The 25,777-nt window shown below is 43.8% G+C and overlaps 1 protein-coding gene across 2 annotated transcripts; it reads left to right on the forward strand.

Annotated features, from left to right (window-relative positions):
- Window positions 1-1,359: 1,359 nt before the first annotated feature.
- Window positions 1,360-17,562, forward strand: cdca2 (cell division cycle associated 2). 2 transcript variants are annotated; one of them, XM_084180804.1, is made up of 14 exons: window positions 1,360-1,485; window positions 1,904-2,094; window positions 2,335-2,465; window positions 2,689-2,848; window positions 3,592-3,791; window positions 4,032-4,211; window positions 4,458-4,575; window positions 4,850-5,160; window positions 5,429-5,483; window positions 5,585-5,656; window positions 5,861-6,000; window positions 6,297-6,374; window positions 15,229-15,385; window positions 16,021-17,562. In XM_084180804.1, exons 2-14 carry the CDS (start codon window positions 1,938-1,940, stop codon window positions 17,178-17,180), a joined length of 2,919 nt encoding a protein of 972 aa, XP_084036930.1. In that variant the 5' UTR covers window positions 1,360-1,485; window positions 1,904-1,937; the 3' UTR covers window positions 17,181-17,562. The 2 variants fall into 2 exon arrangements, with proteins under 2 accessions (XP_084036930.1, XP_084036929.1); XM_084180803.1 differs by having other exon boundaries at window positions 1,366-1,485; window positions 5,852-6,000.
- Window positions 17,563-25,777: the final 8,215 nt, after the last annotated feature.

The raw sequence follows: 25,777 nt of genomic DNA on the forward strand, positions 1-25,777 counted from the left end.
GAATCATTACCAGAGGTTGTAAGGCTCTGGTTTTAATCATAAATGATTCAAGGTCCACAACCCACAAGGATTATCTGTATCTTTGTTCATGGAGAGCTCTGGCGCCCAAAACACATTCACTCCTGTTTTATACCTCGACACACAAAGGCACCCTGCTCCGCCCACCTCTAGGAGGCCCCCTGTAACATTTTACATTTACATTTTAGTCATTTAGCAGACGCTCTTATCCAGAGCGACTTACAGGAGCAATTAGGGTTAAGTGCCTTGCTTAAGGGCACATCGACAGATTTTTCACCTAGTCGGCTCGGGGATTAGAACCAGCGACCTTTCGCTTACTGGCACAACGCTCTTACCCACTAAGCTACCTGTAACCTGTTTCCTCAGTCCCCTTCACCCTGGAATGTTTAGTCCCGCCCCCCCTCTGTTAGTAGGTTGACAATACATTATAATTCTAACACAGTTCACACATTTATACTGTATTTGGGGTGAAATCCTTTAGTCATTATTCTTAAAATACAAATTAATCTAACAGATATGCTGTAGAGGGAGGGTCGGAGGGAGAGATAATGAGCGGAAGGAAGAAAACAGTACATCAGACTTTCTGTAGTCTTTCTTCCAACAATCCTGCACTTCCTTGGTCTTGTACTCACAGACAAATACTACAGAGATAGGCACACAAACTCTCCCTTCCCTGTTTGGAGAAGGTAAATGCATAAAGATGTTTGTCTGGCTGACAGATTAGAGGAGGCAATTATCAAGTCAACTGTGAACAGACTGAGGAGAAATAAACAGTACAACTCTGTATGAGTAGCAGCAGACGAGTCAGAGTAGGGCCTATCAGGAGAGGGACCAATTCATCTAACCAATCCAGAGTTTTCATAACAATTTCTTGACATTTTAGAGTTATTATATAGGCTATGTGAGACTAAGTTGTAATACAAAGAAGGGTGCATGAAAATACCACTGTATTTCTGAACAATCGTGACGTTTCTTTAGCTTTGATTTGTTTTGGGGAAGAAATTGGAAAACTTCAGCTGTTCATACTTCTTTAGAGCGCTTAGGGACTAATTTTGGAGCGTTAAATCAAATGTGATTCATTGGATATTGTAGAGACACGTGACATATGTTTTCACATTCATTGGCCAGTTCCTATGAAATTACATCCTTCTTGTAGACATAAGAAATAGTCCCCAAATGTCAATAACTATCGCTTTATCTCAGTATTTTGATATGTTTGAATGCAAACGTTTTTTAGTTTGTTTTTGAGTTTGTTAAACGTACATGTAATGATTTTGTAGGACATGTTTACGTTCAACAAGGTTTTAGCATTTATTTGAGTCGCGGAAGGATATTCGTGCCACGGCTACTGTGAGTGGTGTGCATTTACCTAGCTTGTTATTATGGTCGCTGATCTATTTCGCTAGGGCTAGTTGGATTCATAAGGGTGGATATTATAACATTTTAAAAAAACATTCGTAATAGAAGGTAATATGTTTGTCGATTCAGTGAATGTATTGTTAACGTTAGCTAGCTAGCTGGCCAAGAAACTCTGAGCTAACGTTAGCTTTGTTAGTTTGCCAGTTTGTAACGTAAATGTGAACTTGTATTTCGCTAACGTCAAAGTTGGTTTATAAAGGTGTTAAATGGCTTTGTTAACTACGTTTTAATATGTGCTTGTTGGATGCATAGCTTCAATAACTTTCAAGCTACAAACGCCTGTCACATAAACTCTGCTCGCAAGCACTTGTTTTAACTTTTGTGTGAACATCAGTCGTTGCTTGGTCTGTCACCCTACTTGCTTTTTGCATTATCGACACAATTTTATCAACTGTTATTGACAACAGTTGAGTGATATCTTGGTTCAGATGACAGATCCCTCTTAAGGTGCTTCCAATAATTTCAGTTGAAGGTAGCTAACGTTAAGTTCAGGGCTGAAAATGGACAACGTTGAGGGAACTGAAAAGTTGACTCTACTGGAGGCCTCGTGTCTTTCTCCTATGAGCAACATCACATCACGCTTGGATTTCTCCCAGTTTACACCCTCCGAACTGGGTATCTCCACCCAGAGGTTCACGCTATCTTCTAACGTCAAAGGTAATTCAGACAGAAGAAATTAGTTGACTGTTGACATCATTCCACTGGGTCCACTGCTATTTCTGACTTTACCCTGCAATTAACTCATTATTATAACCCTAAACACAAATATTTATCTGGGCACTGTAGCTAGCTATATGTTCTAGGTCTACACATTGCTTTGTCAAGACACAATTCCATTGTTTGTTTTTCTGAATCAAGAATGTCCTGTTGAATGGTGCATCTATTGTCTTTCCCCAGAAAAATCTTGTCTGGCTCAGCTGAAGGCGAAGCGGAGGTGCAATGTTGGGGTACAGAGTTCACCAGAGACCAACTCCCTAATCCGCTACATAGCCCATCGAAGGAGGAAAACTCCCCCCACAACACCACAGGTGAGATGAGTTTGCTCATGCATGATCATACTCAGACTGTTTGTGTTAATCTGAGTTGGAGCTATAATGCTCCTAGTTAGAGCCAATTACATTTATGACAAGTCTATAAACTGTCTCTCTTGCTACAATGCATCTGTAGTTGAAAAGAGGTTAACCAATTGCATCACAAAATTTGAAACCATTTGTGTTTACCATGTATTTCTCCTTTTCTCTCTCTTTGTAGGACACCCAAGCCATCCCCTTCTTTCCCAGAGGCCCATCTACTCTAAAGCAGAAGATGGCCATCTTCCAGAGCATTATGAATGTGGAGGAGAATGAAGCAGTGCCAAAACAGGACAATCACACAGGGGGATGCATCAAGACAAGAGATGTTCTGTCTGGTGGTGAGTCTGCTTCAATGAAAAAGGATAAATCATTTATTAATCACTTATTATTACATGAACTGAAATTGGTGCTTTGTCTGAGTATACTATTTAAAAGTTGTGTGATTGTGCTGGACTTTTTCCCCAAAAAAATGTTTAAAGGTGCTACACACAGGATTTGTAAAATATTTTTTGCATTGTAATTTCAGAAAATGTCCATAATATACAGTATCTGGCGCTAATAGTGGAATGATAGTGTTTCTCAGTATTACTTACCCACCAGTGTTGTGATTGGCTGTGATATTCGCCTATTGATTTCTCCGAAAGGAGCGGAATTGGTTGTCAAACTGGGAAAGCTGTTCTGTCATTTCCTGGTTGCTAAAATTCTACACTGTTCACTCAATTTCAGTTTGTGGTACAATGATTGTCTACACTATTCAGTGCTTGTTTTCTCAATCACAACACTGGCCGGTAAGTAATACTGTGAAACATTATCATTCCACTATTAGCAGCAGATATATTAAGGACGTTTTCTGAAATTACAATGCAAAAAATAAAAATCCTATGTGTAGCAGCTTTTAAGTTTTAATGTATGCGTTATACTTCTGTGAGGGCATGGAGAAACCAAACTTTTTCGTGTGTAATGTTTTTGGAGCTCCTGAAAATGTCTCATCCAGATACTACAGATTGACCCTTTTAGTATATTCTGTAAGAGTTTTCTATTCTGGGCTGTAGTTGTTGATGGGTGTTGTCTTAACTCTCAGATGGGTGGAGCTATGATGGTTACAGTGGTGGGAAGGAGAACAAGTCCCCAGTGAGCCAGCATCCCTCTCTGACTTCCCCACCCAGTAAGAGGCGCTGCACAACACGCCCTCTGGGGGAGTGTGTGGAAGAGATTAGGGAGGCCACCACTCCTGTCCTCAAACGCACTGCCACCACATTGAAGCAGCAACAGAACAAGGAGGTAACCTCATCACACTGGAAAAACATTTCTCTGTCTGTTAAATGACTAATATAACTTGGCAAACCATTCTGAATCTGTTGGTGTGTTTTTTGCAACTTTGGCGTGTACATGTTGAGCAACTGGTAAGAAATATTGAAAAGTCGTTATAAACTAAATGTATTATTATTAACCAAACTAAATGTATTATTATGTGACCACAATGTCCTGACAACCACTAACCCATAATGAACACCTCCTCAGGTTGCAGTTGTCCAGAACAAGGACCATCAGCCAGCTCTCACTGTAGAACCTGCTAGTGTGTCTCAGTCACCAGCCCTGCATACTGATGCTGTGTCACAGATCACCCAGGGCGAGCCACAGCCCCAGTCCTCTCCTATGAAGCAGCAGCACTGCACTCCCACCAAGGAGGAGCAGGACCAGGTAATATTTCATCTAGCCTCATCCACACACACACCAATCTGTGTTCCAAATGGCACCCTATTCCCTATGTAGTGTCAACTTAACTGGTGTGGGGTAAAAAAAAAAAAAAACACTTTGGTCCAGGGCCCGAGTCTCCTCTTCTCTCTGTGAAGCCCTCACAGTTCTGCAGCCAACACAACTGCTACTCTCACCCCAGGTTCCTGCCTGGCTCTCAAACATTATCTTTGGTTCCCTCTCACCCCACAGGAGTGCTCATTTGAACTGCACAGCCCCAGCCAACCTCTGGTTTTGCATTCAGGACGAGTCAGGACAACTCTGCCCCCGCTGTTCCCCATGCCATCTCTTCTGGAGATGAACCCCACTGGTAAATATGCTGCTCCCCTCTGTGTTGTTATAGAGGAACCTATCCTTTAATCTGTATCAAGCTTTGAAGCACAGTGCAAGCTAAGCATACTACAGATAATATTGACTAAGCAAAAACTGAGGCAGGAAAAATGTTGTTTCTGAGAGCAGCAACGGCTGTTGTTTATGATTCATCACCCGCTAACATTTTTCTGTAAGAGAAGCAGTAGGTTGAATGAAGCTGTTATGATGGTCAAGTGATGTTGATGAGTAAACAATATTTATTTGTCCTTTAGATGAAGCTGATGGTGGTAACGTTAACTCCACTATGAAGAAGAAGCAGGTACGTTTCGGGATCCTGCTGCCACCTGAGCTCTTTGACAAGAACCTGCCACCCAGCACCCCTCTACGGAAGGGGGGAACCCCGGCCCGCGCCCCAACATCTGCCGGTGGGTCCCAGCTGAGGTCACTGCTGAAGACCCCCCAGAGGACCCCCCTAACCCTGGCCCAGCCGGACTTCAGTAGCCCCTCTCTGACTGGAGCCTCCCCACCCCTCACTATGGGGCCCTGCTGTGGGGAACAGGAGAGCACCCACACTCAGGGAAAGGTACCTGTCACTCACCAACACAGTGATTGACCTGCCCCAAAATGATGAGGCCAGGGTCGTATTCATTAGGCACCAAATGGAAGCAGACGGGTACTGAAACAGGAAGGGACTACCTGAACTTCCAATAAGAAACGCTTGTTTTCCGTTGCCAAACGTTTTGCTACAGCATTCCCTAATGAGTACGACCAATCAATGTTCTTTCTGGTAATCCAGCATGTGGGTTAGTTATTGACCATGGAAATAATGCAGTAATTCTCTATGCCCTCAGATCCCTTTCCCTTCAATGGAAGAATATGTTGACAGTTCATGGATGGACAATGCAGGTTGGTTGTTGAACAGTGATCATTGCTGAGAGGAAGCTATGTTTCTAGTCATGCTCTGTGTAAAACTTCACATTGTTGTCACTTGCTGTATGTATTTCCAGAGCTGGATAATCGATCTCTGGATCTGACCTCAGCTTTTCAAGAGGAGGACTCTGTTTGTGAGGAAATGCCAGGTGAGATCTAGTTACTTCAGTTCAGACCTGTGCTGCGTCTCAAATTACACCCTATTTCCTATGTAGTGCAGTATATAGGGAATAGGGTGCTATTTGGGACGCAGGGTCAGACTTCAGATTTTATTCCACCCACCTCTCACTCTCCCCTTATGTAACAGCACCTCTACTCCTCAGCCTCAAGTCATTGGTTTACAGTGTTTACAGGGGTGTCAGTGAGGTCAAATGAGAGCGGAGGTGTGTTTGCTGTAGATGTTGCCCCAGTGCCTGACCCTGCCCCAGTGCCTGCTCCTGCCCTGGAGCCAGAACCAGCCGCCACAACCCGCTCTCGCAGCAGAAAGAGAAAGGTCTGGTAACACCACTCATTCACTGAACAGGATATCCTCATTCCCACCACTTACACATCAATTAGATAAGATTATCTCTGGACCAATATTATCATAGTAAAAATATTATCTTAATCTGATGATCTAGGGTTAATATGAATGGAAGAGCTTGTGAGTGTATCCAAATAGATCCTATCCTAATGCCACCTCTATCTCTCTCTCTATCTACCTGTATATCTATGTATCTTCATGTTTTTCCCTCTTCATATATCTCACTTTTCTCTATCTCTTATCTATCTCCATCTCTGTTCTTTCAGCAACCAGAGGAGAAGAGTGAGCCTGTGAAGAAGAGGTCGTCTCGTACGGCTGCCAAGTCTGCCTGTGGGAGGATGAAGGTCAGTCTGGGCTCTGCTCATCAATTTACCTTCTCTACAGAGACTTAGACTATTACAGACTGTGGCTGTGGGTAGTACAGTGAGCTAAGCCTCAGGGAGGTATTACATACACCAAGCTACTTGCCTCATTGTAAGCCACAGTCAATCTGCCTTTCTCACGCTCAAGGGTGGTTACTTTATTCAAATTTCTGCAAGAATTGAACTTCATTTACAAGAAGGTGGTGTTTGGAGTACTTGTGGGATTTGCTTTAGTTCTGAACAGGACAGGAATTAGCATTTCGAGGGGCCAAAGAAGCTAGTCTACTGTGATTGTTATTATAATAATAATAATATATACAGTCCATTCGGAAAGTATTCAGACCCCTTGACTTTTTCCACATTTTGTTACATTACAGCCTTATTTTAAAATGGATTAAATTGTTTTTCCCCCTCATCAATCTACACACAATACCCAATAATGACAAAGCAAAAACAGGTTTTTAGAAATGTTTGCAAATGTATTAAAAAAAATTGAAATATCACATTTACATAAGTATTCAGACCCTTTACTCAGTACTTTGTTGAAGCACCTTTGGCAGTGATTACAGCCTCGAGTCTTATTGGATATGACGCTACAAGTCTGGCACACCTGTATTTGGGGAGTTTCTCCCATTCTTCTCTGCAGACCCTCTCAAGCTCTGTCAGGCTAGATGGGGAGCTTTGCTGCGAAGCTATTTTCAGGTCTCTCCAGAGATGTTCGATCAGGTTTAAGTCTGTGCTCTGGTTGGGCCACTCAAGGATATTTAGAGACTTGTCCTGAAGCCACTCCTGCATTGTCTTGTCTGTGTGCTTAGGGTCGTTGTCCTGTTGAATAGTGAACCTTCGCCCCAGTCTGATGTCCTGAGCGCTCTGAAGCAGGTTTCCATCAAGGATCTCTCTGTACTTTGCTCCGTTCATCTTTCCCTCGATCCTGACTAGTCTTTCCAGTCCCTGCCGCTGAAAAACATCCCCACAGCATGATGCTGCCACCACCATACTTCACCGTAGGGGTGGTGCCAGGTTTCCTCCAGACGTGACGCTTGGCATTCAGGCCAAAGAGTTCAATCTTCGTTTCATCAGACCAGATAATCTTGTTTCTCATGGTCTGAGAGTCCTTTAGGTGCCTTTTGGCAAACTCCAAGCGGGCTGTCTTGTGCCTTTTACTGAGGAGTGGCTTCCGTCTGGCCACTCTACCATAAAGGCCTGATTGGTGGAGTGCTGCAGAGATGGTTGTCCTTCTGGTAGGACTGACCCCAATTAGTCGACTGGTCGATTGTTTGGTCGTTACGCTGTTGGTCGACCCAGATTTGTTTTAGTCGAGCAGTAACAAAAAAAAAAATATATATATATATATACACACACACACACAGTGGGGAGAACAAGTATTTGATACACTGCCGATTTTTCAGGTTTTCCTACTTACAAAGCATGTAGAGGTCTGTAATTTTTATCATAGGTACACTTCAACTGTGAGAGACGGAATCTAAAACAAAAATCCAGAAAATCACATTGTATGATTTTTAAGTAATTAATTTGCATGTTATTGCATAACATAAGTATTTGATACATCAGAAAAGCAGAACTTAATATTTGGTACAGAAACCTTTGTTTGCAATTACAGAGATCATACGTTTCCTGTAGGTCTTGACCAGGTTTGCACACACTGCAGCAGGGATTTTGGCCCACTCCTCCATACAGACCTTCTCCAGATCCTTCAGGTTTCGGGGCTGTCGCTGGGCAATACGGACTTTCAGCTCCCTCCAAAGATTTTCTATTGGGTTCAGGTCTGGAGACTGGCTAGGCCACTCCAGGACCTTGAGATGCTTCTTACGGAACCACTCCTTAGTTGCCCTGGCTGTGTGTTTCGGGTCGTTGTCATGCTGGAAGACCCAGCCACGACCCATCTTCAATGCTCTTACTGAGGGAAGGAGGTTGTTGGCCAAGATCTCGCGATACATGGCCCCATCCATCCTCCCCTCAATACGGTGCAGTCGTCCTGTCCCCTTTGCAGAAAAGCATCCCCAAAGAATGATTTTTCCACCTCCATGCTTCACGGTTGGGATGGTGTTCTTGGGGTTGTACTCATCCTTCTTCCTTCAAACCCGGCAAGTGGAGTTTAGACCAAAAAGCTCAAATTTTATCTCATCAGACCACATGACCTTCTCCCATTCCTCCTCTGGATCATCCAGATGGTCATTGGCAAACTTCAGACGGGCCTGGACATGCGCTGGCTTGAGCAGGGGGACCTTGCGTGCGCTGCAGGATTTTAATCCATGACGGCGTAGTGTGTTACTAATGGTTTTCTTTGAGACTGTGGTCCCAGCTCTCTTCAGGTCATTGACCAGGTCCTGCTTTTTATTTTATTTTTATTTTTTTTTTCCCCCATTTAGTAGACGCTCTTATCCAGAGCGACTTACAGGAGCAATTAGGGTTAAGTGCCTTGCTCAAGGGCACATTGACAGATTTTTCACCTAGTCTGCTCGGGGATTAGAACCAGCGACCTTTAGATTACTGGCACAACGCTCTTAACCACTAAGCTACCTGCTTAGTGGGCTGATCCCTCACCTTCCTCATGATCATTGATGCCCCACGAGGTGAGATCTTGCATGGAGCCCCAGACCGAGGGTGATTGACCGTCATCTTGAACTTCTTCCATTTTCTAATAATTGCGCCAACAGTTGTTGCCTTCTCACCAAGCTGCTTGCCTATTGTCCTGTAGCCCATCCCAGCCTTGTGCAGGTCTACAATTTTATCCCTGATGTCCTTACACAGCTCTCTGGTCTTGGCCATTGTGGAGAGGTTGGAGTATGTTTGATTGAGTGTGTGGACAGGTGTCTTTTATACAGGTAACGAGTTCAAACAGGTGCAGTTAATACAGGTAATGAGTGGAGAACAGGAGGGCTTCTTAAAGAAAAACGAACAGGTCTGTGAGAGCCGGAATTCTTACTGGTTGGTAGGTGATCAAATATTTATGTCATGCAATAAAATGCAAATTAATTACTTAAAAATCATATGTGATTTTCGTTTTAGATTCCGTCTCTCACAGTTGAAATGTACCTATGATAAAAATTACAGACCTCTACATGCTTTGTAAGTAGGAAAACCTGCAAAATCGGCAGTGTATCAAATACTTGTTCTCCCCACTGTATATATGTTTGTTACTTTGGTTACGGCCATTTATTTTAATGCATTCAATATTATTATTCCAGTCTTCCTGTTCTCATTGCCGGAGTGGACACATTGTTTGCAGAGTGCACAACCTACAGTGAGGGGAAAAAAGTATTTGATCCCCTGCTGATTTTGTACATTTGCCCACTGACAAAGACATGATCAGTCTATAATTTTAATGGTAGGTTTATTTGAACAGTGAGAGACAGAATAACAACAAAGAATCCAGAAAAACGCATGTCAAAAATGTTATGAATTGATTTGCATTTTAATGAGGGAAATAAGTATTTGACCCCTCTGCAAAACCTGACTTAGTACTTGGTGGCAAAACCCTTGTTGGCAATCACAGAGGTCAGATGTTTCTTGTAGTTCGCCACCAGGTTTGCACACATCTCAGGAGGGATTTTGTCCCACTCCTCTTTGCAGATCTTCTCCAAGTCATTAAGGTTTCGAGGCTGACGTTTGGCAACTCGAACCTTCAGCTCCCTCCACAGATTTTCTATGGGATTAAGGTCTGGAAACTGGCTAGGCCACTCCAGGACCTTAATGTGCTTCTTCTTGAGCCACTCCTTTGTTGCCTTGGCCGTGTGTTTTGGGTCATTGTCATGCTGGAATACCCATCCACGACCCATTTTCAATGCCCTGGCTGAGAGAAGGAGGTTCTCACCCAAGATTTGACGGTACATGTCCCCGTCCATCGTCCCTTTGATGCGGTGAAGTTGTCCTGCCCCCTTAGCAGAAAAACACCCCCAAAGCATAATGTTTCCACCTCTATGTTTGATGGTGTTCATGGGGTCATAGGCAGCATTCCTCCTCCTCCAAACACGGCGAGCTGAGTTGATGCCAAAGAGCTCGATTTTGGTCTCATCTGACCACAACACTTTCACCCAGTTCTCCTCTGAATCATTCAGATGTTCATTGGCAAACTTCAGACAGCCCTGTATATGTGCTTTCTTGAGCAGGGGAACCTTGCGGGCGCTGCACGATTTCAGTCCTTCACGGTGTAGTGTGTTACCAATTGTTTTCTTGGTGACTATGGACCCAGCTGCCTTGAGATCATTGACAATATCCTCCCGTGTAGTTCTGGGCTGATTCCTCACTGTTCTCATGATCATTGCAACTCCACGAGGTGAGATCTTGCATGGAGCCCCAGGTCGAGGGAGATTGACAGTTATTTTGTGTTTCTTCCATTTGCGAATAATCGCACCAACTGTTGTCACCTTCTCACCAAGCTGCTTGGCGATGGTCTTGTAGCCCATTCCAGCCTTGTGTAGGTCTACAATCTTGTCCCTGACATCCTTGGAGAGCTCTTTGGTCTTGGCCATGGTGGAGAGTTTGGAATCTGATTGATTGATTGCGTCTGTGGACAGGTGTCTTTTATACAGGTAACAAGCTGAGATTAGGAGCACTCCCTTTAAGAGTGTGCTCCTAATCTCAGCTCTTTACCTGTATAAAAGACAACTGGGAGCCAGAAATCTTTCTGATTGAGAGGGGGTCAAATACTTATTTCCCTAATTTAAAATGCAAATCAATTTATAACATTTTTGACATGCGTTTTTTCTGGACTTTTTTGTTGTTATTCTGTCTCTCACTGTACAAATAAACCTACCATTAAAATTATAGACTGATCATTTATTTGTCAGTGGGCAAACGTACAAAATCAGCAGGGGATCAAATACTTTTTTCCCTCACTGTATGCTACACTTGTGAGAAACAAGTTTTGGTGTATTTAATTCCATTTAGGTGTTCTGTCAATTTAGTATTTTGTTTGGAGCGCTCCTGTCAATGTTGAGAAAGGACGCGCACGCATAGAAGTAGGCCTATAGGCTACCTAGCCTGCGCGCAAATGTAGGCATATACAGTTGAAGTCGGAAGTTTACATACACTTAGGTTGGAGTCATTAAAACTCGTTTTTCAACCACTCCACAAATTTCTTGTTAACAAACTATAGTTTTGGCAAGTCGGTTAAGACATCTACTTTGTGCATGTAATTTTTCCAACAATTGTTTACAGACAGATTATTTCACTTATAATTCACTGTATCACAATTCCAGTGGGTCAGAAGTTTACATACACTAAGTTCACTGTGCCTTTAAACAGCTTGGAAAATTCCAGGAAATGATGTCATGGCTTTAGAAGCTTCTGATAGGCTAATTGACATCATTTGAGTCAATTGGAGGTATACCTGTGGATGTATTTCAAGGCCTACCTTCAAACTCAGTGCCTCTTTGCTTGACATCATGGGAAAATCAAAAGAAATCAGCCAAGACCTCTGAAAAAAATGGTAGACCTCCACAAGTCTGGTTCATCCTTGGGAGCAATTTCCAAACGCCTGAAGGTACCACGTTCATCTGTACAAACAATAGTACGCAAGTATAAACACCATGGGACCACGCAGCCGTCATACCGCTCAGGAAGGAGACGCGTTCTGTCTCCTAGAGATGAACATACTTTGGTGCGAAAAGTGCAAATCAATCCCAGAACAACAGCAAAGGACCTTGTGAAGTTGCTGGAGGAAACAGGTCCAAAATTATCTATATCCACAGTAAAACAAGTCCTATATCGACATTGACGCTCAGCAAGGAAGAAGCCACTGCTCCAAAACCGCCATAAAAAACACAGACTACGGTTTGCAACTGCACATGGGGACAAAGATCGTACTTTTTGGAGAAATGTCCTCTGGTCTGATGAAACAAAAATAGAACCGTTTGGCCATAATGACCATCGTTATGTTTGGAGGAAAAAGGGGGTTGCTTGCAAGCCGAAGAACACTATCCAAACTGTGAAGCACGGGGGTGGCAGTATCATGCTGTGGGGGTGCTTTGCTGCAGGAGGGACTGGTGCACTTCACAAAATAGATGGCATCATGAGGAAGGAAAATTATGTGGATATATTGAAGCAATATCTCAAGACATCAGTCAGGAAGTTAAAGCTTGGTCGCAAATGGTCCTTCCAAATGGACAATGACCCCAAGCCCACTTCCAAAGTTGTGGCAAAATGGCTTAAGGACAACAAAGTCAAGGTATTGGAGTGTCCAACACAAAACCCTGACCTCAATCCTATAGAACATTTGTGGGCAGAACTGAAAAAGCGTGTGCGAGCAAGGAGGCCTACAAACCTGACTCAGTTACACCAGCTCTGTCAGGAGGAATGGGCCAAAGTTCTCCCAACTTATTGTGGGAAGCTTGTGGAAGGCTACCCGAAACGTTTGACCCAAGTTAAACAATTTAAAGGCAATGCTACCAAATACTAATTGAGTGTATGTAAACTTCTGACCCACTGAAAATGTGATGAAAGAAATAAAATAAATCATTCTCTCTACTACTATTCTGACATTTCACATTCTTAAAATAAAGTGGTGATCCTAACTGACCTAAGACAGGGAATTTTTACTAGGATTAAATGTCAGGAATTGTGAAAAACTGAGTTTAAATGTATTTGGCTAAGGTGTATGTAAACTTCCGACTTCAACTGTAAATGTACCCATTTGGGGATCTGATAGTATTTCTGATTGGCTTAGCGCACCACCTCTAATGACCTGTGGAGCTTCTCAAAGTAATGTTTTCTTCACCTCAAACAGCAAGCAAATTAAGTCTGTTTTTACATCCATTGAGAATTACAATCGTTCCTCACTGTATTTGAAAATTCTTTCCAGCTCTCTCCCTTTCGATAACCACTCAGCGTGAAAGGGGAAAATGTCATGCTCTGATCCAGTGGAAACGTCATAAAATAGGCTTCTTATCAGTGCTTGACTTGGACTGAAATAGGTTCTGGTACTCATTTTGGGTGCTGGTACTGTTTATAGGGGCAGGAGCTCCACAATACTTTTGAGCTAATATTCTATAAGAGGAACAGGAACTCAAGCAGTAGAACATTTGAGGAGCTGGTACTCATCTCCGGTGAGTTACTGCCCAAGTCAAGCACTGCTTCTTATCCCTTGCTCAAATAGCCTACAGCTGTCTCTGTCCCGAGCTCACTGGTGTGGGAAAATGAGGACCCAGAATATTTTATACAATATTGCAAGTTCACTAGCTCAAGCTTTGGGCCAGACCCAGTTAATAGTTGATACAATGTTTCAAGTTCGATGCAGACGGGCCATGTGTAGCCAATGTGATTCATAGGATATTTATTTTTAATCAGGATAATTTCTACCAGCAGGCTACAATGTTTTTATTTGTTGGCTTTATGTAGGCTATTTTTACCTATTTGGCAATGGCAATAGAAGTTACTTTTTAGGTTTGTATCATTTTCATTTAAATTTGGATAGAATTCGAATTAACCACATGACAATGATTTTGAGATATTAAATGAAACTGTTTCACGAAAATGTGCATATGAAACTTTAACTGGCATGCAGATGGGTAGAAATGGTAAGATAAATTGGCATTCCACATGAGAAAGGTTGCCGACTCCTCGTGTAGCCTATTACCTGCAACTTCAGGAGAGTAATGGCAGAATCTGCGAAAGCCAGCAGGAGCGGGAGGAGAATAGTTGGGTCAGGTTAAGATTTTTTTCTTCTGGTAATCTAGATCTCTGGCGCCCTCTTGAGGTGTCAGACAAGCTCAATGCACATAATTGATTTTATTAAAACACATAGACACACCCTATATATAGAAAAATACACAGTTAACATTTTTGAGCAGTCGATTGGTCTTAAGAACAGACGACTTTCGGTCACCAAATATTTTTTTGTTTAGTCGGGGACAGCCCTAACTTCTGGAAGGTTCTCCCATCTCCACAGATGACCTCTGGAGCTCTGTCAGAGTGATCATCGGGTTCTTGGTCACCTCCCTGACCAAGTCCCTTCTCCCGATTGCTCAGTTTGGCCTGGCGGCCAGCTCTAGGAAGAGTCTTGGTGGTTCCAAACTTCTTCCATTTAAGAATGATTGAGGCCACTGTGTTCTTGGGGACCTTCAATGCTGCAGACATTTTTTGCTACCTTCCCCAGATCTGTGCCTCGACACAATCCTGTCTCTGCGCTCTACGGACAATTCCTTCGATCTCATGGCTTGGTTTTGCTCTGACATGCACTGTCATCTGTGGGACCTTTATATAGACAGGTGTGTGCCTTTCCAAATCATGTCCAATCAATTGAATTTACCACAGGTGGACTCCAATCAAGTTGTAGAAACATCTCAAGGATGATCAATGGAAACAGGATGCACCTGAGCTCAATTTCGAGTCTCATAGCAAAGGGTCTGAATACTTATGTAAATAAGGTATTTTTGTCCTTGATAAATTTGCTAAAATGTCTAAACTTGTTTTCACTTTGTCATTATGGGGTATTGTGGGTAGATTAAGTACAATTTTTTATTTAATCCATTTTAGAATAAGGCTGTAACGGAACAAAAAGTGGAAAAAGTCAAGGGGTCTGAATACTTTCCGAATGCACTGTAGTATATGGATATGCCATTTAACAGACGCTTTTATACAAAGCGACTTAGTTATGTGGGCATACATTTTACGTATGGGTGGTTCTGGGTATTGAACCCACTACCCTGGCTTACAAGTGCCGTGCTCTACCAACTGAGCTACACTTGTTGTAATAACTGTATTCCTCAGAGATGACAGTAAAACAATGAATAAACAAACGTAAACAAGGAGAGGTGCAAGGTTGTAAGGATGGGACAAACCGGCTTGGGTGTTCACTGTGTTTGTGTTTCTCTAGAACTCAGCAAAGCGTGGCTTTGGGAAGAAGTCAGTGGACCGTTCTCTGTACGGGAAGAGAGACTACGCATCCAAGAACCCCACCCTCAGCCCCATCACGGAGACCCTGTCCTCCCTTAGCCACTCTCCTCAACACCCCCACAACTGCAGACGCACAGGTAAGCACACAGCTGTTAGGCTCTGTTCGAATACCCAGGAAGAATCATTCCTTCCATGAACTAATCATTGATCTAACATGATTGGTGAGAGCCAGGCTTCCACTGTTGAGTTCACTGTATACCTCAAGGAACTACACCCACACTCACTTATGAAGATACTTTAGATCAGGGGTCGGTAACCGGCCCGCAAGCGATTCAATTTTTTTGGTACCCCAAAGTTTTTACAAATTTTTTTTGAATTAATTGTTGGTCTAAAAAGACTAAAATCACCAGGAATTCAGCAACAAAAACAACAACAATTAAGGAAATCTGCTCCCAAGTATCCCCACGAATACAGATTTTTCACCTAGTCACCTCGGGGAATCAAACCAGTGACCTTTTGGTTACTGGCCCAACGCTCTTAACTGCTAGCCTATCTGCCGCCCTTTTAAGATGTTGCCTGTTCTGGGAACTTTCATTTTTCAGGTTGCATGGAGGTTCTGAGAACATTTTACTATGGTTCGCTGAAAGTTTTCCTGGGAGGTTTTATTAACGTTCTGAGAATGGAAATTATAGGTGATTTGAAGGTATTTAATTAACGTTCTAACATATTTCATGTTCAGTAGTAAGCCATGTTGTGTGTCCTCCCGCCACAGCCAAAGAAGACTCCATCCTATTAGAAGATTACATTAACAGTGACCCCATCACCGGAGTGGTCACGGCTGCAGCCCTGAGGCGAAGCTGCTTCTGCCCCGCGGCCAGTGAGGACTCACCAGAAGACACCACCCCAGCTGCAGAGCCCTCTGATGGGCCTTCAGTAGACAGCCAGAGCCCTGTGGGCTCCACCACCACAGACAGCTCTGGGACTGGAAGAGTAGCACAGGTCAGGAGAAGACGGCCAGGTCCAACAAAGACCTCCAGAACCAAAGAGCAGAGTATTATTAGAGTAGGCAGAGGAGGTAGAGGGAAGGGCAGGAAGGTGAGTGTTCCTGTTGATGACTGTCTCAGTGAAGAGACAGAGGAGGAGGTAGAGAACACTGATGCAGAACAAGACCTAACGGAAACAACTCAGTTTTCAGTGTCCAGCCCAGCCAAACACACAGTACCTGGTAACAGAGAGGGTGAACCTAATACACACTGTACCTCAGCCCGTGTAGATACAGATACAGATCAATGCACTGGCACACTACCAGATGCAGGTAGGAGTGGGGATAGTCCGGCTAGAGCAGACACTGATGCTACTACACCCTGCCCTCCTCCAGATGAGGTTAGTACCACAGTGGCTCCCTCAGAGCAGGAGGCAGTGAGCCATGTAGAACAGAGTCCAAACAAAGGCGGGCAGAGAGGAGCAGCTCGGGGCCTGGGCCGCTCCAGGGGTAGAAGGAGCTCTATATACACCAGCTCAGTCATAGAGGAGGAGCAGGCACCCCAGTCAAATGGGCCAGAGGCAGTGGAGGAGAGAGGGCAGGAAGTAGAGAACGATAACCACGGGTCAGAGATGGAGCTGGGTAACATTACAGAACAGGCCTCCACCTCCTACCCAGACTCCCTCCTACCCCCCTGGGCACAGGAAGAGTTCAGCATCGATGACGTGCTGCGGCCTCTCCCTCGCAGGGGGCATCGTTCTGTCCGCCGCAGTCTGAGGAACCAGAGCCAGAGCAGCACCCTGGAGGACAGCGGTTCCGGCCTGGCCTGGCTGCCCCACACCTCTCCGGACTCCCTCAGGGCCGTCCGCAGGAAGACCAGGGGCAGGCGCAGCTCCATCCAGGCTCTACTACACCCTCCCCTGGAGGAAGTGGACCACGTTGACCTATGAGCCACTCACTAATGCTAGCCTGTCCGCTACCTGGACACTCTGGCTGTGAATGAAATGGCACCCTATTCGTTACGTAGGTCGTTTACTTTTTTGACCAGGGTTGGCCATTTTATAGTGAATAGGGTGCCATTTTCGGATGCACGCCTGCCTTTGATACTCTGTTAGAAAAGCTATTCGAGTTTTATAAAGCACTGTTTTGGTTTTTAGTAATTAAGTAGTGTAAATAGAATAAGATCTTCCTTTTAATGTGATTTAACAGTTTGGCAGTTAATTTGTAATTTGCCAAGGCTCATGGGAGTTGGAGATGTACAGACAGTGCATGTTTTACTCTTCGAATGTATACCTCCTGTATTCATTAAATAAAATGGGGATCTTCCAAACTATTAATTGTCAACATTATACAGGCCTCTCTTGAAATACAAATGTATTACTAACATGTCTAAAAAGTTAAATTATGAAATATATATATTTTTTATTCTAGTTATTTCCTACAATAGATTAGACTGCAGTGATCTGTAGCTGGTTTCCCGAACCAAGCTACTCAATATAAACACTATCTACTGACCTACCAATTAATACTAACTCACTCAATTGGTAGTCACAGTGAATATTAAATGTCAACATTAAATACCACTGTATTTAGTCTTACTGGTATTAATTTCCCCTTTGGCCAGGACATGTTTTTCCTTGACTCTAATTTGGCTATTACAGAGAGCCTAAACTGAATCATGCTTTTTCACCCTAATATGTATAGTTATGGAATGGATGTTTTAGCTAATGGAAAGGAAAACATTGCGCTCTACATATGGATACACAAGATACGGTAAATGCAGAAATAAATAAAATAGCAGGCGACTAATGTATGCGATTTAAAAGATAGTCTTCCAGGGGTCATATACACTATATATACAAAAATATGTGGACGAAAGTAGTGGATTCGGCTATTTCAGCCACCCGTTGCTGACAAGTGTATAAAATCGAGCACACCGCCATGCAATCTCTATAGACAAACATTGGCAGTTGACTGGCCTTACTGAAAAGCTCAGTGACTTTCAACATGGCACCGTCATAGGATGCCACCTTTCCAACAAGTCAGTTCGCCAAATTTCTGCCCTGCTAGAGCTGCCCTGGTCAACTGTAAGTGCTGTTATTGTGAAGTGGAAACGTCTAGGTGCAACAACGGCTCAGCCACGAAGTGGTAGGCCACACAAGCTCACAGAACGGGACCGCTGAAGCACGTAGCGCGTAGAAATCGTCTGTCCTTGGTTGCAACACTCACTACCAAGTTCCAAACTGCCTCTGGAAGCAACATCAGCACAAGAACTGTTAGGCGGAAGCTTCGTGAAATGGGTTTCCATGGCTGAGTAGCCGCACACAAGTCTAAGATCACCATGTGCAATGCCAAGTGTCGGCTGGAGTGATGTAAAGCTCGCTGCCATTGGACTCTGGAGCAGTGGAAATGTGTTCTCTGGGGTGATGAATCACACTTTCTGGCAGTCTGACTGACAAATCTGGGTTTGGCAGATGCCAGGAGAACGCTACCTGCCCCAATGCATAGTGCCAACTGCACATTTTGATGGAGGAGGAATAATGGTCTGGGGCTGTTTTTCATGGTTCGGGCTAGGCCCCTTAGTTCCAGTGAAGGGAAATATTAACTCTACAGCATACAATGACATTCTAGACTATTCTGTGCTTCCAACTTTGTGGCAACTGTTTGGGGAAGGCACTTTCCTGTTTCAGCATGACATTGCCCCCATGCACAAAGCGAGGTCCGAGATCGTTGTGGAAGAACTTGACTGGCCTGCACAGAGCCCTGACCTCCTCAACCCCATCGAACACCTTTGGGATGAATTGGAACGCCGACTGTGAGCCAGGCCTAATCGCCCAACATCAGTGCACGACTTCACTAACGCTCTTGTGGCTGAATGGAAGCAAGTCCCCGCCGCAATGTTCCAACATCTAGTGGAAAGCCTTTCCAGGAGAGTGGAGGCTGTTATAGCAGTAAAGGGGGGACCAACTCCATGTTAATGCCCATGATTTTGGAATGAGATGGTCGATGAGCAGGTGCCCACATACTTTTGGTCATGTATTGCATTTTAATAGTTAATGCTGTATGTTGATAGTTGGCCAGTAGAGGTCCCTCTCCCCTCATCTAAATCCCAAAGACAAGTGCAGTGACAACAAAATACAGAACCACAGAAATGTAGATTGAATATTGGCCTTGTATGTACATGAAAGAACTTTTGGAGAAATCCATATTTTTAAAACTGGGTGAGGTGACCATATAATTATGTAGAGGGATATAACTGGCTACATCCAGAGCCATGTATGTATTTCTAAATTAATATATGGCTCTGGCTACATCTATCTAACCCATCCAATAATAATAAAATCAAATGTTATTTGTCATATGTAAACAGGTGTAGACTAACAGTGAAATGCTTACTTACAGGTCCTTTTCCAACAATGCAGAGTTAAAGGTAAATATTTAAAAAAATATAGAAATAGTGACAAGGAATAAATACACAGTGAATTATTTACATTTAAGTCATTTAGCAGACGCTCTTATCCAGAGCGACTTACAAATTGTAATGAGTAAAAATAACATGGCTATATACAGGGAGTACCAGTACCGAGTTGATGTACAGGGGTACGAGGTAATTGAGGTAGCTACAGTGGGGAGAACAAGTATTTGATACACTGCCGATTTTGCAGGTTTTTCTACTTACAAAGCATGTAGAGGTCTGTAATTTTTATCATAGGTACACTTCACATTGTATGATTTTTAAGTAATTAATTTGCATTTTATTGCATGACATAAGTATTTGATCACCTACCAACCAGTAAGAATTCCGGCTCTCGCAGACCTGTTAGTTTTTCTTTAAGAAGCACTCCTGTTCTCCACTCATTACCTGTATTAACTGCACCTGTTTGAACTCGTTACCTGTATAAAAGACACCTGTCCACACACTCAATCAAACAGACTCCAACCTCTCCACAATGGCCAAGACCAGAGAGCTGTGTAAGGACATCAGGGATAAAATTGTAGACCTGCACAAGGCTGGGATGGGCTACAGGACAATAGGCAAGCAGCTTGGTGGGAAGGCAACAACTGTTGGGGCAATTATTAGAAAATGGAAGAAGTTCAAGATGACGGTCAATCACCCTCGGTCTGGGGCTCCATGCAAGATCTCACCTCGTGGGGCATCAATGATCATGAGGAAGGTGAGGGATCAGCCCAGAACTACACGGCAGGACCTGGTCAATGACCTGAAGAGAGCTGGGACCACAGTCTCAAAGAAAACCATTAGTAACACACTACGCCGTCATGGATTAAAATCCTGCATCGCACGCAAGGTCCCCCCGCTCAAGCCAGCGCATGTCCAGGCCCGTCTGAAGTTTGCCAATGACCATCTGGATGATCCAGAGGAGGAATGGGAGAAGGTCATGTGGTCTGATTAGACAAAAATAGAGCTTTTTGGTCTAAACTCCACTCGCCGTGTTTGGAGGAAGAAGAAGGATGAGTACAACCCCAAGAACACCATCCCAACCGTGAAGCATGGAGGTGGAAACATCATTCTTTGGGGATGCTTTTCTGCAAAGGGGACAGGACGACTGCATCGTATTGAGGGGAGGATGGATGGGGCCATGTATCGCGAGATCTTGGCCAACAACCTCCTTCCCTCAGTAAGAGCATTGAAGATGGGTCGTGGCTGGGTCTTCCAGCATGACAACGACCCGAAACACACAGCCAGGGCAACTAAGGAGTGGCTCCGTAAGAAGCATCTCAAGGTCCTGGAGTGGCCTAGCCAGTCTCCAGACCTGAACCCAATAGAAAATCTTTGGAGGGAGCTGAAAGTCCGTATTGCCCAGCGACAGCCCCGAAACCTGAAGGATCTGGAGAAGGTCTGTATGGAGGAGTTGGCCAAAATCCCTGCTGCAGTGTGTGCAAACCTGGTCAAGACCTACAGGAAACATATGATCTCTGTAATTGCAAACAAAGGTTTCTGTACCAAATATTAAGTTCTGCTTTTCTGATGTATCAAATACTTATGTCATGCAATAAAATGCAAATGAATTACTTAAAAATCATACAATGTGATTTTCTGGATTTTTGGTAGTGTACCTATGATAAAAATTACAGACCTCTACATGCTTTGTAAGTAGGAAAACCTGCAAAATCGGCAGTGTATCAAATACTTGTTCTCCACACTGTATGTACATATAGGTAGGGGTAAAGTGACTAGGCAACAGGATAGATAATAGACAGTAGCAGCAGCGTATGTGGTGAGTGTGAAAGTGTGTGTGGCGTCAGTATGCATGTGTGCTCGTGTTATGTGTGGGCATATGTTGTATGGGTGTTGGGTAGTCAGTGTAAATATGTTTGAGTGTGTGGGTAGAGTCAGTGCAGGAGAGTAAGTGCAAAAAGGGTAAATGCATATAGTCTGGGTAGCCATTTGATTTAGCTGTCATGGCTTGGGGGTATACGCTGTTCAGGGTCGTGTTGGTTCCAGACTTTGTGCACTGGTACTGCTTGTCGTGCGGTAGCAGAAAGAACAATCTATGGCCTGGGGGGCTGGAGTCTTTGAAAATGTTTTGGGCCTTCCTCTGACACCTTCTGGTATAGAGGTCCTGGATGGCAGGGAGCTCGGCCCCAGTGATGGCAGGGAGCTCGGCCCCAGTGATGCACCGGGCCGTACTCACCACTCTCTATAGCGCCTTGAGGTCAGGTGCCTTGCAGTTGCCGTACCAAGCGGTGATGCAGCCAGTCAATGGTGCAGCTGTTTAACTTTTTGAGGATCTGAGGGCCCGTGCCAAATCTTCAGCCTTCTGAGGGGAAAGAGGTGCTGTCGTGCCCTCTTCACAACTGTGTGGGTGTGTCTGGACCATGTTAATTCCTTAGTGACGTGGACACAGAGAAACTTAAAGCTCTCGACCCACTCCACTACAGCCCCATCGATGTGAATGGGGGCGTGCTCGCTCCTCCGTTTCCTGTATTACAGGACAAATATAGTTTATGGCTATGTCAAGTGTGTAAACTAAGGGTAAAGCAGTGATTTTTCTACCTATTATTTCATTTCAAGATCCCGCTTGTTTTTTTGGTTAGGTGGGTACATGTCACCATCTGGTGGAGCCAGTAGGACAATACACACATCAAACAATTCATCACGCCTACTCAACTACTTGACGTTCAATGCATCGTTGGATATTTTGCCCTTGTACTACTATGTGGAATAATTTGCCATTTTAAAGACACTCTAAGAAATACTACAACACACATTCTTATTTGTTATAAGTTTGTCTTTCTTGCATAAGATCATTATTCATAGAATCTGAGTCATTGACCAATTTGTCTTCGTTCTATCCTTGTAGTTGGACTCATATAAATGGCTTCATTCCTTCATTTCTGTCTATAAAAGTGATATGTGTTGCAGTATAGGGCTGAATGTGTGGCCTCCTACTACTTAATGGGTTCAGTGGGGCTGTGTGTGTGGTGTGTGGTGTGAGTGTCGGGGTGTGAAGCCCCTGTCCCTGGGCCTGGCAGACGGGCATAGAGAATACGGCTTAACACAAGAACAATGGAGTCCTTTGACCAAAAAAGACGCCCCCAAGACATGTGGCCTCCTGTCACCGTGGCAACCCCCCATGGGATAGCGAGCAGGCTGACAGCTGGAGCGGGAGAGTTACAAAAATGGAGTCCATTCTTTCCACTGAACCTCTCCTTGTCTACTCTATCATTCCCTCTCTCAATCATCAACGTGTATGTTTGTGTGTGTAGTAGGCCTATATGTTATACTGTTGCTGGATAGGTCCACTTTATGATCTCAGGTTTTAATATACTGTATAGGCCTGGCTGGCCGACCTATCCTTATGAATAAAAAGTGAATGTGACACCAGGTGATAATTCACACAATTGTTCTTTGCTGCTCATGGAACAATGACATTCACCAATAGGGTCATTGATACTTATGAGTGATTTACAAGATCTTACAGTACATCTGTTTTTACACATTGTGCAAAAGCTACTCCAACAAAAGAAAACTTTCCTTAATAACAAGATAACACTTGATTTATGTAATGTTACATACATTCTACACAACACATCCCTTCTCTTCTAAGGAGGTGAATGGTGTTAACAGTTTTGTTCCTATCTGCTCCTCGGGACCTTAGTGTTATAGTAGGATGAGGATCTGTGCTCTATTATTCATGCTCCGTGGTGTCACTCTCCCTCAGCTCTGCATGGGTTTCCTATAAAGCTAAGTACAGCAGAAGGATGAGGGCAACAAAGAGTGGAGGGGACTACTGCAACACCAAAGGCTCCTAGGGCCCCTCCCACTGGGCACACACTGGTTGAATCAACGTTGTTTCCACTTCATGTCAATACAATGACGTTGAACCAACGTAGAATAGACATTGAATTGACGTCTGGCTCAGTGGGTTTCGTCCAATCTATTTGTGTTTTTCTCCTGATCTGTCCTGCTGCTATGGCTGTAGTGGTGTTAGCTGGCAGGTGACTTGCCCCAGGGCTCTTATTAGTAAATAAAATACAAGTCTAATTTGAATAGAAGGTTAAGTATAATAGAGTTGTTGTGGTCACTTGATTGACAAGTGACTTGAGGTATGTTAACAAGCCAAACCAACAAACAATATGTTCTGAGTGAGGGACAGGCATTAAACTGAAGAGCTGTGCTGCTTCCCAGTTGAAGTATATAGAACACCTACAGTGAGGGAAAAAAGTATTTGATCCCCTGCTGATTTTGTACGTTTGCCCACTGACAAAGAAATGATCAGTCTATAATTTTAATGGTAGGTTTATTTAAACAGTGAGAGACAGAATAACAACAACAAAAATCCAGAAAAACACATGTCAAAAATGTTATAAATTGATTTGCATTTTAATGAGGGAAATAAGTATTTTACCCCCTCTCAATCAGAAAGATTTCTGGCTCCAAGGTGTCTTTTATACAGGTAACGAGCTGAGATTAGGAGCACACTCTTAAAGGGAATGCTCCTAATCTCAGCTTGTTACCTGTATAAAAGACACCTGTCCACAGAAGCAATCAATCAATCAGATTCCAAACTCTCCACCATGGCCAAGACCAAAGAGCTCTCCAAGGATGTCAGGGACAAGATTGTAGACCTACACAAGGCTGGAATGGGCTACAAGACCATCGCCAAGCAGCTTGGTGAGAAGGTGACAACAGTTGGTGCGATTATTCGCAAATGGAAGAAACACAAAATAACTGTCAATCTCCCTCGGCCTGGGGCTCCATGCAAGATCTCACCTCGTGGAGTTGCAATGATCATGAGAACAGTTAGGAATCAGCCCAGAACTACACGGAGGATATTGTCAATGATCTCAAGGCAGCTGGGACCATAGTCACCAAGAAAACAATGGGTAACACACTACGCCGTGAAGGACTGAAATCCTGCAGCGCCCGCAAGGTCCCCCTGCTCAAGAAAGCACATATACATGCCCGTCTGAAGTTTGCCAATGAACATATGAATGATTCAGAGGAGAACTGGGTGAAAGTGTTGTGGTCAGATGAGACCAAAATCGAGCTCTTTGGCATCAACTCAGCTCGCCGTGTTTGGAGGAGGAGGAATGCTGCCTATGACCCCAAGAACACCATCCCCACCGTCATACATGGAGGTGGAAACATTATGCTTTGGGGGTGTTTTTCTGCTAAGGGGAAAGGACAACTTCACCGCATCAAAGGGACGATGGACGGGGCCATGTACCGTCAAATCTTGGGTGAGAACCTCCTTCCCTCAGCCAGGGCATTGAAAATGGGTCGTGGATGGGTATTCCAGCATGACAATGACCCAAAACACAAAAACAAAGGAGTGGCTCAAGAGAAGCACATTAAGGTCCTGGAGTGGCCTAGGCAGTCTCCAGACCTTAATCCCATAGAAAATCTGTGGAGGGAGCTGAAGGTTCAAGTTGCCAAACGTCAGCCTCGAAACCTTAATGACTTGGAGAACATCTGCAAAGAGGAGTGGGACAAAATCCCTCCTGAGATGTGTGCAAACCTGGTGGCCAACTACAAGAAACGTCTGACCTCTGTGATTGCCAACAAGGGTTTTGCCACCAAGTGCTAAGTCATGTTTTGCAGAGGGGTCAAATACTTATTTCCCTCATTAAAATGCAAATCAATTTATAACATTTTTGACATGCGTTTTTCTGGATTTTTTGTTTTGTTATTCTGTCTCTCACTGTTCAAATAAACCTACCATTTAAAATTATAGACTGATCATTTCTTTTTCAGTGGGCAAACGTACAAAATCAGCAGGGGATCAAATACTTTTTTCCCTCACTGTATAAGGGAAGAGGTCTGGACTAGATGAGACGCAATCTGACAAGGTGTGTCTTTGGGATGAGGTGAAGAACATACCCTGGTTGAACCATAAACAATTAATGAACATGCACCTGTAGAACGGTCGTTAAGACACTAACAGCTTACAGACGGTACGCAATTAAGGTCACAGTTATGAAAACTTAGGACACTAAAGAGGCCTTTCTACTGACTCTGAAAAACACCAAAAGAAAGATGCCCAGTGTCCCTGCTCATCTGCGTGAACGTGCCTTAGGCATG

This window comes from Coregonus lavaretus, assembly GCF_964263955.1.
Source record: "Coregonus lavaretus genome assembly, chromosome: 17".
In the NCBI taxonomy this organism is placed as follows: Eukaryota; Metazoa; Chordata; class Actinopteri; order Salmoniformes; family Salmonidae; genus Coregonus; species Coregonus lavaretus.

Bases quoted from the DNA above. Each gene is read 5' to 3' on its own strand.
- cdca2 (XM_084180803.1), top strand. From the start codon at position 1,938: ATGGACAACGTTGAGGGAACTGAAAAGTTGACTCTACTGGAGGCCTCG. The intron at 4,212-4,457 runs GTAATATTTCAT...CTCACCCCACAG, and splicing joins CCAAGGAGGAGCAGGACCAG to GAGTGCTCATTTGAACTGCA. The intron at 4,576-4,849 runs GTAAATATGCTG...TTTGTCCTTTAG, and splicing joins TCTGGAGATGAACCCCACTG to ATGAAGCTGATGGTGGTAAC.